We start from the raw sequence: 17,798 nt of genomic DNA, 5'->3' as shown, positions 1-17,798 counted from the left end.
AGCTGAGAAAGCAGTGCGGGGTCTACATGTTAGCTACCACTGCTCATTAAAATGCCTTTTCTCTTTGTCAGCACCTGATATAGGAATATCAAATCACAGTAATATTAACCATTAGTCAAAACCAAAACCAAAGATTCAGCACCAACTTCAGCAATTATAAATGACAGTGCTTCAAATTCATGAAGAAATGCAAACTAATCTGAAAGAGATACAAACAGTACTGCATCAGTGTCTCTAATGTTTTCCTTCAAGACTGGATATAAAAACCTTAATTGCAAAAGACTTTTTTAAATGCAAAAATTCACTTGAAGAATGGACTTTTTTTCACAGCGGGCACTTTGACATGAAATAGCAGGTGAACATAGGTGTTACTAATGATATTAATTATGGTTCTGTTCCACTGATGTGTCCCAGAGCCTTTCCAGTGAGCCTGTTTTACTTTAATAAATGTCATTAGTAACAGCTGTGCTTAACCTGTCATATATGTGAAAACAGCTGCTGTGAAAAAGGTCTATTGAAAGCGAATGGATGCTGGTCCACACACTGTTTAGATGCTGAGAGTGCTGTGAGTACATACTGAATATCAGGCGTTATCCCCTCCAACAGAACGATGTTCACCCCTCCTATGTGAGCCGACGCACAGGTCTCGGTCATTTTCTGGTGCAAGATATCTATGGACACAATACAGCAGGCACACACACACACACACACACACACATATATACAACAAAAGAGTTTACTGAATAGAGATTCCAATGTCGTTCACATTTACTTGCTAAGTCTAATTTTTGCAGGACAAAATAATTTTACAGTCGGTTTTTACAGAACTGTGTCACCCTACTGGTTTCAGGGCTATTTTGTTCATGGATTTGGGTGGAAACATTAAACAAAAAGACAAGAGAAGCACATTTAGACTTATGGCAACTTAGCCTTCAGTTTGTCTCTGTTGCCTTCTCCATCTGCCTTGAAGGCAAAATACTTCAATATGTGGCTTTTGTAATTTGCTCTTTCCAAAAGTTTTTTTTGTGTGTGTTAATTTGCGAGTCCGTAAACCACTCGCGATCTTTGTTGTTCTTCTGTAAGTGCTGCTGCACTCTCACCTGCTCTTGTGCTGGTAGCTGGTGTGCAGTTACTTACGAACTCGGAACTACCAATATCTATCAGCCAGTATTGGCCTGTCACAGATATATCAGTATCATATTTATTTATTTCTTATTTTCTCAGCATTCATTTCTAGCACTGGGTGACAGTGTATAAGAATGCTGAATATTGTTTAATAAAGGCATTTGTTCAAGAAAGCAGCAGAGTCAAACTGGGGCAAAATCAGTGCACAATCCATATAGAAAAGGTCTGTTTTTATTCCAGCTTAAAAATTCACTATATCAGCCGCCATATTGGTAATCTGTGTATTTTTCCCCTCTAAAGCCAGCACTGGTTGAAAAAAAAAATCCCTTGTCAGTCAGGCATTAACCAATATTGTATAAAAACTTGTACCATTAGGTTTCTGGAAATTTAACAGATATGCAGACTGATGATCTGCAGAGGAAAGCCAATTCCATGCACATTAATAATGAGTCTGTCTAACTGAGTGACCAAGTCAGAAAGCAGAGATCTAAGTCAATAACTCAGCCTCACCTTTCATCTTCTCCTTCAGGGTGAAACTGCCGTGGATCTTCTTCAGCTCTGCCTCCATGGTCAAGCCGCCGATGTCGGCCTCCAGGTGAGTGCGGTTCACCATGCCGATGCCAAACACGATTAGGGTGACGTGCTGCGGCTCGGAGCTCACGAGGCTGCGCCGCCTGCCGCCCGCACCCAGGGGCTTGTTGGGCGTGGCAGGCTCCTGCTGCTCGTTTTCAAAGATCACCCTGCAGAACGGCTCCGAGGGACGACGCCCACCATCTACATGAAAGAAGAAGAAGAAAAAAAAAACACTTGTACAGGCTGATCACAGCATATTCATGACGATGCCATTTCATGCTTATTATTTGTTAGTATATTTGAGTGTGAGTTGACTCCCAAGTTGATCAGCTGCATTCATCTACAGTGGGGTAAACACAGTCAGCAAAAGCAGCCTCCAGCAAATAACATGCAAACACAGAAGCACTCCTTATATACCATGGTGCTTGATTTTAAAATGCCAGAATATGTGTTGTATAACAATATATGGCAACAGTCAATGCCAAAAAATAACCGAGGAACATCTTCAAAGTTCATTCTGCAGTCATATGATGTCATCAATATTAATGTGCACACAAAAAGAAGATTATGGGAGTTGAAATCAAGATTTATAGTTACTGCTATATTTATACAAATATACAAAATGTCATTCCCTTTAAAAGGTAAGCTATTCTGCATTAAAAAGCATATTATTTGTAGAAAAAGGTATAATAGAATTCAAGTAAAGAGGAATAAAGTGTCTCATCCTTAATAACTGAGCTAAATTTGTCTCTTTAAGACCACTGTGGCATGATAAACAAACATACAAACACTGTCACACCACTTAATCCTGCTGTCTTCTACTTAATGAAGTCCTTTGGGGAATTTGGGTCATAGCAGCTGCAAACAGTAAAATCAGAATAAAGGAGCAAAACTATCATAAAATTAAGGAATAAGCAAAAGGGGAAGGAGCATGTTGAAGATGATGCAACCAGCAATTACAACATTATAACATATTAAGAGAGAGTATGAGTGTAATAGCAGAACACACTGAAACAAATGTTAAAAAACTGACTTTTTGCGCTGTCCTTAATCCAATCTAACAGTGTAAGTAATAATCAACAAAAAAATATTGTTGTGTGTATACAATATAACATGTACACACTTGAATGCCCCAAATAAATTATGTTTTTAAAACAGTGTAACATCATTTGAATGGAGCCATAAAAGAGGTGCTGCTAGATCATTCATATAAAACTAAACCATGCTTAAAATAATAATAGAGAAAGTATTTAATCTAACATAAAAAGTACAATTTCAATTTTTATTTATTTTTTCCCTCAAATTCTGTGTTTGCTGTGTTTTTGGGGATTCAGTTTTTATGTATTTGTAATGGAGCCAGCTATCAATTGCAATAATAAAAATATTAAGTAAAGTTCAAGACCCAGAATAAGGTAACTAAAAATAAATCAGAATATTCAAGTCCTTCAAAACATTGTTTTTGTTTTCTTTCACCAGCTTGGCTTTTGAACTTTGACGTTGTTTCAAAAATTGCTAGAAGCACAGCTTACCAGACATTTGCGAGTGCATGTCTTTATGTCACCACTCTGTATTTTGACAGAACTTATAAAATAGCTGTTACCCCGTGCTTAAATGCCATAATTTAGTCCATGCTCCATCCAACCTTTTCAAGATTTTTGATTTAACTGTCTTACTCACTCTTTATATTTCGACTAAATGATGTGTCTATCTTGCATCTGTCACTACCTAAAAAGTCTTAGCTGGACTGACTGCAGCAAAAAATATTGGTTGCTCCCCGATGGAAACATCTAATCATTCCTTCTTTCAGGTTTGGGTTTTAACTTATGTTGACATTGTGTATGGAACTGTTAACACAGGGCCAAGGAATTAGTGGCACAACTCTGGGGTACCATGTCTGAAAAGCCTATAACATTATTGTAGTAGCCTCATGTCGGGAAGGCTGGCCTGGATCCTGAGTGGGTGGGTGGTTGAGGTGGAGGGATGGGAAGGAGGGAGGGCACCTTTAGGCAGAGGGGGGTGGTGGGAATGGTTATGGTGTTTTCATTTTTGGTTTACGTGAAAGGAAGGTGCAGAAGGTGGGGAAGAAAGGATGGAAGTAGCCAACTAACCCACTGACAGCTTCCCACCTGAGAGGCAGTTCTCCGGCGAGCTTTTCTCCAGGATGCCGGTGGGATCAGAGATGAGGGAGTAGAAGTTGAGCAGCTTGTACATGTTCTGCCAGCACTCTGCTGAAGGCTCGCTCTGCTCCGACACCGTGATGGAGTCCGAGTCGTCCATCTGGATGGCCATGTGGTCCGCCACATCACGGGAACCCTTCCTTGACACCTAAGGGTGGTTCATGTGAAAAGGCGACAATATGTTTTGAGAGGTAGAAGGGTACATAATGACCGGAAAACATTTTCTGATATCATTAATACTAACTGGAAAACAAAACTCACAAGTTAGCTTTACAATTTCATGCCAAATCAGCAACGAGCAACTTGAAACAAATAATATTCTCCGTACTCATTTGACCTCTCATCACTCTGACAAGAGATAAGTAGCCTTGCTGGATTATTTCTACCACTTTTGACGTTGTAACAGGACCAGGGGAGCAGTGTAGTGATAATCCTGTAAGGTTTTGACTCAAACACACCTCTGTCCAATGTGCCGAGCAATCTTAATTACGGTTTGACTGTCATGACTTCATTAATTCTGAAATTAATGAGATCTGTGAGACAGATCTCATTAATTTCAACAGGCAACAGCTGTTCCTGAAATGAACTTCAAAAGGAGGCTAACACTTTTATTCCAAGACAAATGTTTGGGATACGCCCCGCTCCAGATGTCTGTGGAAAGCAGTTAAGACCTGCGTTCAGCAACTCAGATGCATCTTTACAGTCACTTCAGCTGCTCAAAGTGCTGAGCTTCTAAAAATATGCAACTATGTAGAAAAAAAAAGAAAAAAAAAATCTTCTGAATGAAGTTGTAGTCAGTGCACAGATTGTCATAGCCTCTAGGCTGGGACCCAAGACTCTGTCATTAAACCTTTAACACATCTGGATAGCAGCCTTTTCTACAGATGACTGGCAGATCCCTGTGTGTTTGGTTTTTAGTGCCTTTTCTGAGTGACTCTTTTAATCCACTGGCTCCCTCTAGGGTGTGTGGACTACCTGTTAGTTTTAGAGCTGACTTTAAGATTTTAACAAATGTAAAGCACAGATGGGTCTGGCATCAAGTTGTATCACAGACCTTTCACCGCTCTGTGATCCAAACTGCACCCCGAGGTTTCCTACGAGGGTTCTTACTGTTCGAAAATGTCAAGTAAAAACAAAAGGTTGGCTGCTAGACTGTAGAAGAACCTGCCTTAGGGTGTTCAGCCTAGTTAGGTCTATATAATCTTCACAATACTTCTAAACCCTATGAAACATGAGAAAATTCAAATGATTTCTTATACAAACATGACATATTTAACATTAAAATACAAGATTACCAAAATCAGCAAAAAGTAACTCAAAAGAATTTATAAAAAATAAGAAGAAAATAAAATGAAGACAAAAGAAAATCATATTATTTTGAAATACAAAAAAAAAGGAAAAAAGAGAATTTAAAAAATCCATTAAAATTACCAGATGATGACCAGAAATTTTTCAAAATGTGGGAAAAACAATACATGAAAATAACCCGAAAATGACCGCAATATTAGCAAAAACATTCATGGCATAACACAACAAGAAAATTGCCACAAAATAGCAAATAATACAATTATATTTTTCAAAATGAATTACCATTAAATTACCATAAATTACCAGAAAATTTGAATAAAAAATATTTACAACAAAATTGCTAAAACATTACAAAAAATAAATATAAAAAAACAAAAAAACAAAAACAAAAACAAAAACTTAAAGCCCCACAGGTTTCAGAGGGTTAAAATCCAGTTTTTTATGTAATGACTTTGTATTGTTTTTGACTTTCATTTTGTGACTATTGCTGTGGTATCACGTCATTATAATTGTACCTTGGATGTGCGGCGCTCAGAGCGTCCCAGAGAGCTGCGTCCCCTGGGCTCCCGTCTCCCCAGCGTGTCCATGCCTGATGGAGGGCCATTAGGAGGTAAACCCCCAGCGATCCCTCCTCCTCCACCTCCTCCTCCTCCTCCCAGCCCCCGTTTGCTCTTCAGGGTCTGTGTCCCGCTGCGGCTCGCCCCGTTGAGGCTGCCTCGAGAGCTACGACTGAAGTCTGACGACCTGAAGTGACGGTAGGGCCGGGCTTTGAACGTAGGTGTCGGCGACGCAGAGCCGGCGGTGTAGCGGCTCAGCTTGATGTCCGTCTGCGTGGCCTTGATGTCGTCGATCATGGTGCTGAACTGGTGGATGAGGCGCACGAGGGCCATGTCCACGCGCTGGCTGATGGCCTGGCAGGCCGTGGTGAAGTCGCAGTGGAAGGTGTTGTAGTGGCGGCGGCTGAGGTCGTGGAAGGAGAGCGGAGCGGCGGTGGGGCCCTGGGGGGCGCTGGTCGACTTCTCCATTACCACTGCATTCAGGCTGAATGTCTCGATCAGCAGCGCCGGCTTGAACTCCAGTGGAGGGAGGTTCACCATGCCTTGTCTGTGGAAATAGAAAGACAGACAAATCACTGCCAAGGTGCCAAGGCGCGAATGCTAGGAAGTGAAAAAAGAAAAGCTCCCCATCATTTAAATCCAACTTCACCATATTCTTTTTATTAACGGTTACATTTAGAGTGTCTGGAGAGGGTGAGTTAGTTTTACCTCCGGGATCTTTTGTTTTTGCGCTCTTTGGAGGTGTCAGAGTCGACAATGTCTGCTCTGAGACACTCCAGGGTGCCAGAGAAAGAAAGATGCTCTCCAAAATACATCTTGTAACTGAGAGGAGTGGTGTCCTGGGCCTGGATCCCCGTGTGACTCAGCAAAGGCTTGAAAACAACCTAGGGGTGGAGAGCAGAGATCAAGGCAGCGTGAGCCAGAACTTAGACAAAGGCAATGCAACTGAGCTAAAATGCCTTTGGAGTTTGCAACTGCTATATACAGAAAAAATATAAACACTAATAAAGACATGATAATGTCTCCAGGGCTGGGAAACAGTCATGTAATGCAAATAATAAACACACTCAAAACACTGAACATAAATGTTTCTTCATGCTTATTAAAGAAGGGCCAGAACAGTCAACAGCCAAGTATTTGACATTAATGCTTAATGCTTTTGCTTAGATCCATACAATAAATGTAGTCACTAATATTTGGGATGACATCATTGATCAGGCAGTCCTCACTCTGTGATTAACTTTAGGGGTCATCAGGCATGCAAAGCTAGTCACATTTAGGTTCCAGCAAGTTATAAGTTTTTAACACCTTTTAATGCTGGATTAAAATAAAACTTGGCATAAACTTTGAAAAATTAACAAACAAGACAACAAGCATGAGTTTAAAGCAAAACTGAACTTTGTGTTGCATTGTGCAGTTACCTGGACATGATATCAGTCCACATGGTGGAGAAATCTCCTCATTAGTTGCTCTGTGCACCCCTGGGCTCCAGTATACTGTATTTGTGTCTCTCTATTCACTTCCATAGAGCAACAAAACCGCTCCCAAAATAACAGTTTTAGCACGTAAACAAATGAACAAAGAGGATTATGCTAAATATCTAAAAACGAATCCCAGTACTGTTGTTTTTTTTCCCTTTTTCTTTTGTTCTTTTCTTGAATAGGAAAGCATATCCAGCAGGTAACATCTGCAAGAAACTTCTGTGTAGTAACCTTGCACCAGAAAGTAATGACCTGATCTGTACTTTAATAGACGACTGTAATTACAAGGGAAAAAAATGGGTACTGGGACTTGTTGATTCTTATATTGGCACACTCTGCTTTGTTTGTGTTCATTTATGTGCTAAAATGTTATTTTGGGAGCTGTTTTGCTATGGAAGTGAATGTAGAGATAGAAATACATTGTTGTGGATTAGCAGCCCATAATGAAAACTCATATCATATCCAGTTACACATACAACCCAATACTCTACTAAAGTTCAGTTTTGCTTTAACCGCTGGTGTGGCGTATGATGAGGGAAGGCAAGTTGTGGGAGAAGGGGGTATGTATGGATGCACTGACAGACACAGTCATCCGTAATCCAAATAAGCTGTACACCTATCAGAATAGAACTCCTGCCTGGCTCTGACCAAATAAGTCATGCACAGAGAAATCTTTTTTTTTTTTTTTTTTTTCCCAGCCATCCTTGTTATCTTTGTGAAGTTTTACATGGAAAGGCAAACATCTAAAGCAAGTGCACAGACAAATGCAATGACACAAACAGAGACAGACTAAGAATGATGGAGCAAACCTGAGCATCAGCCAGCTGTACAGCAGCAGGGCACTGGTTGCCCTCCTCGATGTCAGCCATGTCATCCTGGCTGGTGCTGTGCTGGGAATGCTGGGAATGAGTCCCATCCAGGGTGTTCTGGTCACTGGACAGCACCGTGTTGAAGTCAGATGCTGACGGGATGGTGGGCAGATTACAGGTCCCACCTGTGCCAGGATTCAAACGCATGCTGTAAGACTGGGCAGGTCCTTGGAGCGACTGTCTGTTTGTGAGGGTGATAATGGCATTTTCTCCCCAGAGCATGTAAGCGAAGCAGCTATATATTGCCTCTGCACAGGCAGGTTTAAAACACTGCTGCTCTGTTCCACTCTAGCTGCCATTCATAACATAACTGAGCGACATCTGCCCTCTGCCTACTGCGGGCTACAGGCACGGCCCCCAGCCTCTGCTACTGATATTGCAGGGCACCACCCCAACCCTCCTCTATTACTGCCGGACTGCACTGCAATCAACCTCTGCTGTTGCTGCTGCGTGCCTCGCATGCTCAGTAGAGGAGGTAGAGGAGCTACATGGAGCACAGAAAGTGAGGGGAGTACTGTCAGATGACACATATGCCTGTTCATACTTTCTATAAAGACATATCAGGGACGTCAATCGGAGGAGATGATGTCTGTCTATTTCGAACTTAATGCAACTGTTTGGCTCGTAAACACTTTTGTAATACACATGAGCTGAAAAGAGAATTTTTATGGTAATTTTATGACACTTTTGGAACTCCAAACACCGAGACTCCATTCAGTTTAGCTGTTTCAGAGAAACCTCAAGTGGAACTGCTGGCCTTTCGTGGCAGCAACGTCTCATTTGAAATGTCTGCTCTGTCAATTTTCAGCGGTACTTTCTGTGCCTTCCATGGTGACCGCTGGTAACGGGGAACCAGGGTTCGATTCCAGAGAGGGAGGCTGAGAAACGGCTCCAAATAAAGGCAGCAGACGTGCAAATTACCCACTCATGACTCGGGGAGGTAGTGATGAAAAATACCAATATATGACTCTTTTGAGGATTGGTAATTGGAATGAGTGCATTCTGGTAAACTTTAAATCCATCTGGGTGAGCAGATAATGACAGAATTTTGGGGTAAACTGAAGTTCATTGTCCTGTAAACAGCACTTGATTTACACACATCAAACGGTGTTCACACAGTAAGACGGGCTTCACTAAATTATGGCAGTGAGATCATCCTTTTCACTGACTCATGTGGGCAACGCCTATACTCAAAATGATGGGCTGCTTTTGAGAAAAGACGAAACACATTCGGAGCCCAGTTGTTTGTGAATCAGAAGACGAACAGGCGTGAAGCAGAGCGGATGACAGGGGAAACAGCAGCTGAGTGACGCGGTGAGGGATGAACTGAATTTCAACTCGCTCAACTCCACTAATATGCTCTGGTTCTCATAGTTTATTTGGCAGAGAGATATCTGTGGAATAACAACATTATGCAACATGGCACTGTCTATCCATTTCACCAATTTGTCTGCAGGCCGTGGGGTCCTGATATGCAAATAACCTAACACTGACCCGACCATAACACTGAGCATTTTATCAGTGAGTCGATGTGTCCTGACATGTCTGCAAGCTGCTCTACTGTTGACCCTGACAGGTGAATCTGGGATGACTAGCAAATCAAGAAACAAGGTTATGAAAGTGTAAAACTTTTGCTCAGAGTATGCGGGCAAAAGTAGCAGCTGATAAAAAGAAAGCACAGGCAGAGATTCAGCTCATGGACTAACTAGCTCACCCACAACATTTACACAACACAGAGGATGATATCTCTGAGCTCCTTCCAGGCTGCTGGTTGTTGGCAGTGGCTGAACTGAATCCCGGGGGTGTACACATCGACCAAAATGAAGATTCAGACATTTTTTGACACTTAAAATCTGCTGTGATTGGGGAGGCTGACATGTGCCTTCGACGAACATTATGATCACACTTGGAAACTACTGAAGTCTTGTTGACTCCAGGCTTGTTTACTGGGAGTAGACAGTGGACTGGGACCAGTTTTGCACTAAACAAACCTTATATCACAAATATCACAATCACTGTATTCATCCCACGTTTCCCAAGCTGTATGCAGGCAGTTTTATGAGTCTGGGATGACTTGTAAACATATTCAACAGTATTTAGAAAATGAAGCCTGGTCCCAAGCATGGGCTGATAGTGACGTGACCACAGGAAAGCTACTGACTTGCAGAATCTGTTGACAAGTAACTAATGAACAAAAAAGATCAGAGGTTCACCTATATGTAAGAAAATTTCCTAATACAACCTGACTTCATACTTTAATCTTCAAAGTGTTATATTTACTATGATGATATCCCATTATTAGATGCTGCAATGATGCACTTTGCTCTCGGGAATCATTGAAGATAAGATGATCTTATTCACCAACATATACACCAATAAAACACCTGCTTGCAGGTTTTTCTGCCAGAAGTGCAGAGTTCTGGGAACTAACCTAAGAACTCAGCAGGAGCAAACTACAGTACTCAACTAGCCAGCTACTTTGTTACAGCTACTTTACACAACACTGAGAGAGGATCCCTGACCTCCTTCTGGGCTGTAAATTGTTGGCAGTGGTTGGTAGTGGTAGGTGTTGACAGGTGAGGCCGCTTGTTCTAGTGAACCAACAACAGCACAATGAACATTTACTCTCACTACATTCCTCCACATCTGTATCTGATGTACTAGGAGAAGTTAGAAGTTACCCATAACTGGTACTTATATGAAAAATATCACATTTAAAAACAAACAAAAAAAAGATTCTACCAAAGAAGTGATTTCAGAGTCTTATTTCTAATGAATTGCATGGTAAGCATGGTACCTTTCTGTTAAATGCTAATCCAGTATTAGATGCTCTAAATAAAAGTTACTGCTGTCTGACCTGTTTGCAGGCTGTTGTGCTGGGAACGGCTGACGGGGGAGTCCTGGGCTGCAGCCCCCGTCCTGTTGCCCACAGCGTTTGACATCCAGTTGTAGAAGCTGACGGATGAGGGCTCCGATAGCAGCGGGTGCTCGGTCAGCATGTCGGTTCCGACGCTGTTACCTGAGGCCCAGAGGGAGGACGGTTAGGGTGAGGACACATCACATACTGAGCAGAAATTGCAAAATGATTGGACAACACAACTTTTAACAACTGTCACTTTACATTCTCGCCTCTAGATATCTCCTGTCCAACAAGAAGCTTAAAGAAAGTTTCAACCTTGAATGCTCCGGAGGTTTCTGTAGATGACCATATATATGTATTATAATTATCTAACAACTTAATAAGAGGGTGAATAAACATAATCACGTTGCTTGAGACAACAGAACGCAACAGTGATGGAGCTTAAAATCTGTGCTGTAAGTCTTGGATCTACGTCCACATGAAAGCCAGGAAATTATGAAACGTCCTTGCAAATCAGGGTTTACTGCAGGATGTTTTGTTTTTAGCATGCTAGTGACTAGTGGTGTGTTGCTCTCAATAACTTCCTCTTCTTTCCTAAATTAGATACACAGCAGCTTGTCTCTGGTGGTGTTTAACATAATTGCCACATTAACGCATGTGAGAATCTGAGTCCACCAAGACTAAGTAACAGCAGTGCCCAGATTTCCATTGTGACAGATCAAAATGTAGACACTAGAACATAAAATTGGCTACACACTGCCATTTCAAACTCCTTAATCTATAGGTTATTGATTACCTGCAGGCTATTTTTGCCAGTCTAGATGTTGTGCTGCCACCTTCTGTTCACAATGTGGGCATCAAAAGGTTCACTTGCAATCATGGCAATGTGAAATAAAGAGTGTGTGATTTTTAAGTGGACTCTGGTATGGACCAGATATGAAAGCGCCCTTAGACACATTTCAGTCTGACCTGCAAAGCTAATGTCTACATTATGTACAAAGTGTGGGTACCGGTGCGAGTGAGAGAGCTGCTCTTTGCTGCGGTGGCAGCAGAGGGCTCGTTCCTCTGGGGCGTGCCCTCCAACAGGTTGTGCAGACTCCTAAAGCTGCCTGTCAGGTTGCTCAGGAGACTCTCCTTCCTGGGGCTGTCCTTGGCCGGCAGGCCCGCACGGCTGACGTGGGCAGGAGAGTCTGCTGCCGTGTCACCGCTGGTGTAGCTCAGCGACTGGTAAGGATGGGAACCCTGGGGATGACAAATGCACAGATGCAGATTACCGACAGAGCACTTTTTTAAGCTACCAGCGGCATGAATAGTGGCTGCTTTGAAAAAAGTAATGAAAAAGAAGTTCAACTTTTCACAATAGCATTCACATCGATGACTGGACTTTATGTGAGTGGAACAAGTACAGCGAAGAAGGAGAATAGAATAGAAGAAGGGGATTCACACAAAGCAGACAACAATTAGAGTGAAAATAGAGAAAGCAGCAGCAGTAGAATTGCTAGTAGTCATAAGAGAATTCCAAAAAGCTCCAATCACAAAAAGTCCATATAGAGTACACTGGCTGTGTTGTGGAAGTTTGTGACAAGTTCTTGAGAGCTGCCCTGAAGTACTGTTTACAGGTAAAGGCAACTGCTGCAGCTAGTTGTTAAGAAGATCAAGCTTTTTCTACTAAAAAAGCTGAACTGTAATGACTACAGTGAATAGAAAAATTTTGCAAAGAAAAATGTCATTGCTCGGCTCAGTCTCTACACCAGTCCCTCCTGGCTCCCAAATGGTGGAATCAACTTCCTCAGGGGCAGGACAGCGCAGTCACTCCCTGTCTTCAAATATGACTTAAAAATTCATCTCATCAAGCAGCACCTCAGTCCCCCCTCTCCCCTGTTTGCACCTGATTTGGCACCTGTTTTGTAAAGAAAACACTATCCCATCTGTCTAGTTTTTCTGTCTTTGCCTACCACCTGTGTTTTGTGTGAATACCTGATGGATACCCAAGTTCTTGCAATCGCTATTGCCTAAGTACTCTTGTTTTGGTTGCACTTGCACTCTTAATATTGAACTGTAACACGGGTGATTCATAAATTTAAGCCTAATCTACTGTTGCAGGCAACACGCAAGCAGTTTACCTACGCAAACAAAACCGTATACCTGGAAGCTTAAGATAAAAGCTTAAAGCTGTACCTTTATTTTAAGTGCAGACTCGCTGTGCGTATGGGACTTGGACAGTTTCCTCATGATCTCCACTCCACTAACGGGGCCGGAGTTTGCTTCTTTTGGTGGGGGACGACTGCAGGCTCCCTCCAGTAACATGGTGTGTTCACTCACTGTGGCTTCAAACAAGCACATGAAATTACACTCACAGACAAACTTTGTCACTGAGGCAAAGCTACAAGCAGACATAAATCTCTTTTTTGCAAACAAGTGAAACCAGCTGTTTGTGTTCAAACACTGAGAAGCGAAAAAAAAGGTTAGGAGTTATTAGTAGTCATAAATCCACAGCCCCAGGGCAGACAGGTGTTATTTAACAATCTGAGCAAAATTCCCTTTTTTTTCTTTTGACAACTATTAAAAAAAACACCACCTTGGCCTATTAAGACGCATTTTCTTGTTGTGTAGATTGTCCAAATAAAATAAAATAAAATATTCTAACCCTAAACCTAAAATAGCAAATGAATGGGGAAAAAAGGTAAGAACAAGTATATGGGAAGTGTGATTATTCTAATTTTATGTTTGTTTTTTTTTTCCTTTAAATTTTTTTTTATCTACAGAGGCTGGCAGGTGCCCTGTATTTCTAGATGAGAATCATTTGGGCTACAGTGCCCCAAGTATTTTTGGGGACCTGAGTAGCTGAATTAATGTCAAAAGTTTGGATTTGAAGTGCTGAGAGTTTCCACCTGCGTCAAACTCGAACTCGGCTCCATCTGCGCTGGTGTCACTCTGAAGCGCAGCGCCATTGTCGAGGCCCAAGATCATGTCACCCAGGCTCTGCTGAGGCTCCCTTGGCTTGGCCAGCTGGTTGGGCCTCATCAGGCCAATAGCCTTGAAGCCCTGAGTTACCACAATAAACTTCATCCACTGTCTGGCTAAGGCCACCAGACCCTTCTTTAAAGTCACAAGGGCTGGGAGCCCGTCATTCTGCAGAAGAAAGAAGGGGAAAGAGCTGAATTAGTGCCATCATTTCACTTAATTTAACAGCTTGATAAAAATGGTGATAAGCAGCCAAATGCAGGAAGGGGCAGTGCTATCCTGAGGAAGCAAATCCTGAAACTAACTTGCTTTTATAAACTCTGTAAAAAGCAACAATCTGTCTGGATAATCTTGTTGGCAAAAGGGTTGGAAAATCTAGACCAAATAAATAATCATTAATGAATGCACTGTCTAGAGAATTCCTTCACATTTCAGCGCTGCAAACAAGAAATTCAGAGCCAATCACTAACCATTGTAGCCTCCTCTATGACAGAGTAGTCGGCCTGTTGCAGGTAGCGGTGCAGGATGTTACAGAGCATGCAGGAGGGGTTCTCGTGCAGGTAGCGAGCTCGTTTAGTCACGCGGTTGTACTTGCTCCGAATCGGGATGTGGATGCTCTTTTTCTGTTGAAGAATGAGAAAAAGATTTGGGGGAAGGTGTGAAACAAAACAGTGCTCAAATCTTTCACATGTATATGCTACTATAAGTCAGGTTTACTGATTCTTTAATGTAACCAGATCATCTTAGATTGCTGACCTCAAGAGCTTCAGTCATAATACAGCCCATAACAGCACACACTCGCAGTGTGCCTTCCATATCCAGTTTGCGCAGGGAAGATTTGAGCTGGTCAATGGGAACCAACCAGGCTCCAATGGCAGGAGTGGCTGTACTCAGAAGATTCAGCTGTCTAAAATCACAAGAGAAAATCAGAGGGATGTTGATCACTACGCATCACAAACGTTCAATAAATGCATTTTAATGGCATTTGTAAAGAAACATGCAAACATCATCTCAGAGTAAATGTTAATTAGGCACTAAAATGTCTATAATGTATTGATGTCTACCAGTTTGATTTGCTTAAATCAATTAAATTACATTAAAATTAAATGGGTGATGGCTACTTCTTATCCTATTTTACTTTGAGTTGACCACTTTTAGCATATGTCACTGACTGAAAGCATGAATTTAAAGACATCCATTGTGCACAACAGTGCAGTCCTACCTGGAGATGGCCTGTGAGGCTGAGCGGATGTTGGTGGGAGCAGCGAAGCTGAACCAGATTTCCCTGATGGTCAGCTTCATGCTGCTGGAGTCAGGTGGAGGGGGCATGAGGGGGAGGTCTTTCTTCAGGTCATCTGACTCCACCCCTTCATCCTTCAGATTGGAACAGAACAGTGTGTAATGAGGATACATGAAGCTGGCTGGTGGGAACAGGCTCTAGCGCTGCAGCTTTGACATAGTTTTAATTCTTTCAGGGTTTTTTACACTTATTTGCCAGTTAAATTCCATGAGTGTAATTCTGCAGTGTACTGAATGCAATTTTAACAACTAGGGGATGGAATCGCTAGATAAATAAAACGTGTCTCATTACAAATGCCACATCTCTTCACTTTCACTGGCTGGTTTCCTAGAATGACACAAAAGCAGATTTTGAAGAAACAAAAGTTGGCTCAGGACTTCAGTCTCTTGCCTTTCCTGCATGGCCTGCATGACTATTTCAAAGATTTTTTTTTTTTCTACACAAACAAGTCTTGGTATAAGACTAGATATCGCCTATAATACTTGATATAAGACTAGATATCGCCTGGGATTTTGAAGAGAACTGAAGGGAGAGGCAAGACAAATATATCCTTTCCAGTATTGTCAATAGACAATTATATTCGCCAACCTCCCTGCGGGACTGCGGGATTGTACGGCAATACATCTTTGCTAGAGTGCAATCCCAGTCTCAACCTCATTCTCATGTGTGTCCCCCAAAATCCTTCTCATCATGCAGTGTGTAATATTGTTTCAGCTTAGGTTAATAGATGAAATTACATAAGAGACTTGGCTGCTATTTAAACTAGTGTTAGATCAAAACACTCTGAAAAGAAGGGATTTTTTTTTTTTTTTTTTTTTTAATTATATTTTTGGCATTTCTGCTTTATTTGACAGTTACAGTAGAGATAGACAGGAAAGGCAGGGGAGAGAGGGGGGATGACATGCAGCAAAGGGCCTGAGGTCCAATTCGAACCCAGGACGCTGCGATCAGGACTCAGCCTTGGCACATGGTATGCGCTCTAATTCAAAATTTTTATGGCCACTGAATTTTTCCTGAGATCTGTACCTGGTCGTCTGAGTCTGAATGCTCGTTGAGGTCAGAGGCGGGGCTGGTGGCATCATGCGGCAGGTTGTCATCAGAGACATCAGTGCTGTATCCGCTGCCTGTCTGGGAGCCAGTTGAACCATTGGATTTAGACATTCCTGTCTTCCCCCCGGCATCAGAACGTCCCATCACACCAAATGCACTGTACAGAATGGCACCTGACTGACGGCCACCTGCAAAACAGATGAAGGGTAAGATATGCGTGAATAAAGTTAAACACATACCAAAACTAACTACAATATATGTTCAACACAGCTGATATATTTTAAGCCCTTTGGTGTTTGGCTTCTATCATTATTGTTGCCCCTTTTCATAATTTTATCTTTTTGATGTTTCCCGTCGTATCCTGAACACAGATTTGAAATTAACTTGTTCACGTTATGGCTTACACATGTAAAACTCTTGCTCAAATGATTTGTGCTCATTTACCTTTAACTGTGAGGTTCTCAATGCCGCACTCAAACATGATCCATCCCCATTTCTCGAGGGAGGCTGGAGAACGTCCCAGATCACCGGACATGGTCTGGGCGTCTGTCTCATCCACGAGCGAAAACTCCTCCATCTCCTCGAGGCCAAACAGCACCTTGGACTTCTCAAAGGGGATGGCCGTGATGGCACATGTGCCGATGTCTAAGACAGCACATAGAAAGAGGCAGAAAGACTGTGTCACATGACAAAAACACTGTGGTGAACATGACTGAAGAAACGATGATATTTAACTAATAAATGCGACTAATGAAAGCTGTCAAACCAATTAGAGGGTTATTTCTATTTATTCCATTTCTCGAATTGTGGGTGTTCTATGTGAAGAACAGGAAACCCTTGATGGTGGTAGGAGACAGAAAAGCATATATATGTCTAGGGGTATTAAAAGGTTGTGCATGTATATGCTCACTCACATATGAAACCCATATATACCAACTCCAATATGGCATCAGGTAAAGTCTCAGGCAAATAAACAATAATAAAAGATCATAAAGAGTTAGTTTAACACTAGACTAGAGACTCTGGAAGGGTAGTTCTGATACTGTTGGCTTATAATGCAAACAACTAACAAATGGTAATCATGATCATAAGAGACGATGTAGAAGGTTGATGGGTAATGCACATTCATTTGATTGGCAATTGAGGGCCATTGCAATTTCGAATGTGAGAACCAATCAAAGACAATGATTAGAATGACCAGTGGTTCTCAACTGTTTTGGCTTGTGAGCCCTTAAAACAAACCAATGCCTACTCACGACCACAGTGGTTAAGACTGCACTTAAAGAATGACTACCTTTGCAGGCTGATGCATTTCCTTAATTATAAGAGGAGGCCTGGCACTTTAAAACTACTCAGTATTTCACAAGATAACATTAAAAAAAAGAGTAAAACGTGGCAACATTTGGCTTCACAAATGCTAAGGATGACTTGCTTGTCTCAGTTTCATAGTGTGCGTGTGTGTGTGTGTGTGTGTGTGTGTGTGTGTGTGTGTGTTTCTGTTCAGATTATGGAAGCAATCTGAAGATGTTGCTTG

The 17,798-nt window shown here is 41.8% G+C and overlaps 1 protein-coding gene across 10 annotated transcripts in view; it reads right to left on the bottom strand.

Moving 5' to 3' along the window:
- The window catches only part of kiaa1109 (KIAA1109 ortholog), a 107,820-nt gene that overhangs the window by 45,018 nt on the left and 45,004 nt on the right, over positions 1 to 17,798 (bottom strand). For 8 of the 10 annotated variants that reach the window (XM_030044471.1, XM_030044476.1, XM_030044473.1 and 5 more), the window contains exons 37-52: positions 16,709 to 16,909; positions 16,241 to 16,452; positions 15,137 to 15,288; positions 14,671 to 14,821; positions 14,385 to 14,537; positions 13,842 to 14,082; positions 13,129 to 13,277; positions 11,961 to 12,192; positions 10,948 to 11,109; positions 10,613 to 10,681; positions 8,031 to 8,215; positions 6,449 to 6,624; positions 5,699 to 6,287; positions 3,825 to 4,023; positions 1,636 to 1,899; positions 578 to 671 (exon numbers count right to left, since the gene is read on the bottom strand). In XM_030044471.1, the coding sequence (XP_029900331.1) occupies positions 578 to 671; positions 1,636 to 1,899; positions 3,825 to 4,023; positions 5,699 to 6,287; positions 6,449 to 6,624; positions 8,031 to 8,215; positions 10,613 to 10,681; positions 10,948 to 11,109; positions 11,961 to 12,192; positions 13,129 to 13,277; positions 13,842 to 14,082; positions 14,385 to 14,537; positions 14,671 to 14,821; positions 15,137 to 15,288; positions 16,241 to 16,452; positions 16,709 to 16,909 (3,229 nt within the window). The remainder of the gene's footprint in view (positions 1 to 577; positions 672 to 1,635; positions 1,900 to 3,824; positions 4,024 to 5,698; positions 6,288 to 6,448; positions 6,625 to 8,030; positions 8,216 to 10,612; positions 10,682 to 10,947; positions 11,110 to 11,960; positions 12,193 to 13,128; positions 13,278 to 13,841; positions 14,083 to 14,384; positions 14,538 to 14,670; positions 14,822 to 15,136; positions 15,289 to 16,240; positions 16,453 to 16,708; positions 16,910 to 17,798) is intronic. The other 2 variants (XM_030044472.1, XM_030044474.1) reach the window with 2 other exon arrangements.

Source organism: Myripristis murdjan, chromosome 22 (genome assembly GCF_902150065.1).
Source record: "Myripristis murdjan chromosome 22, fMyrMur1.1, whole genome shotgun sequence".
In the NCBI taxonomy this organism is placed as follows: Eukaryota; Metazoa; Chordata; class Actinopteri; order Holocentriformes; family Holocentridae; genus Myripristis; species Myripristis murdjan.
This window is presented reverse-complemented; position numbering and strand designations above follow the sequence as displayed.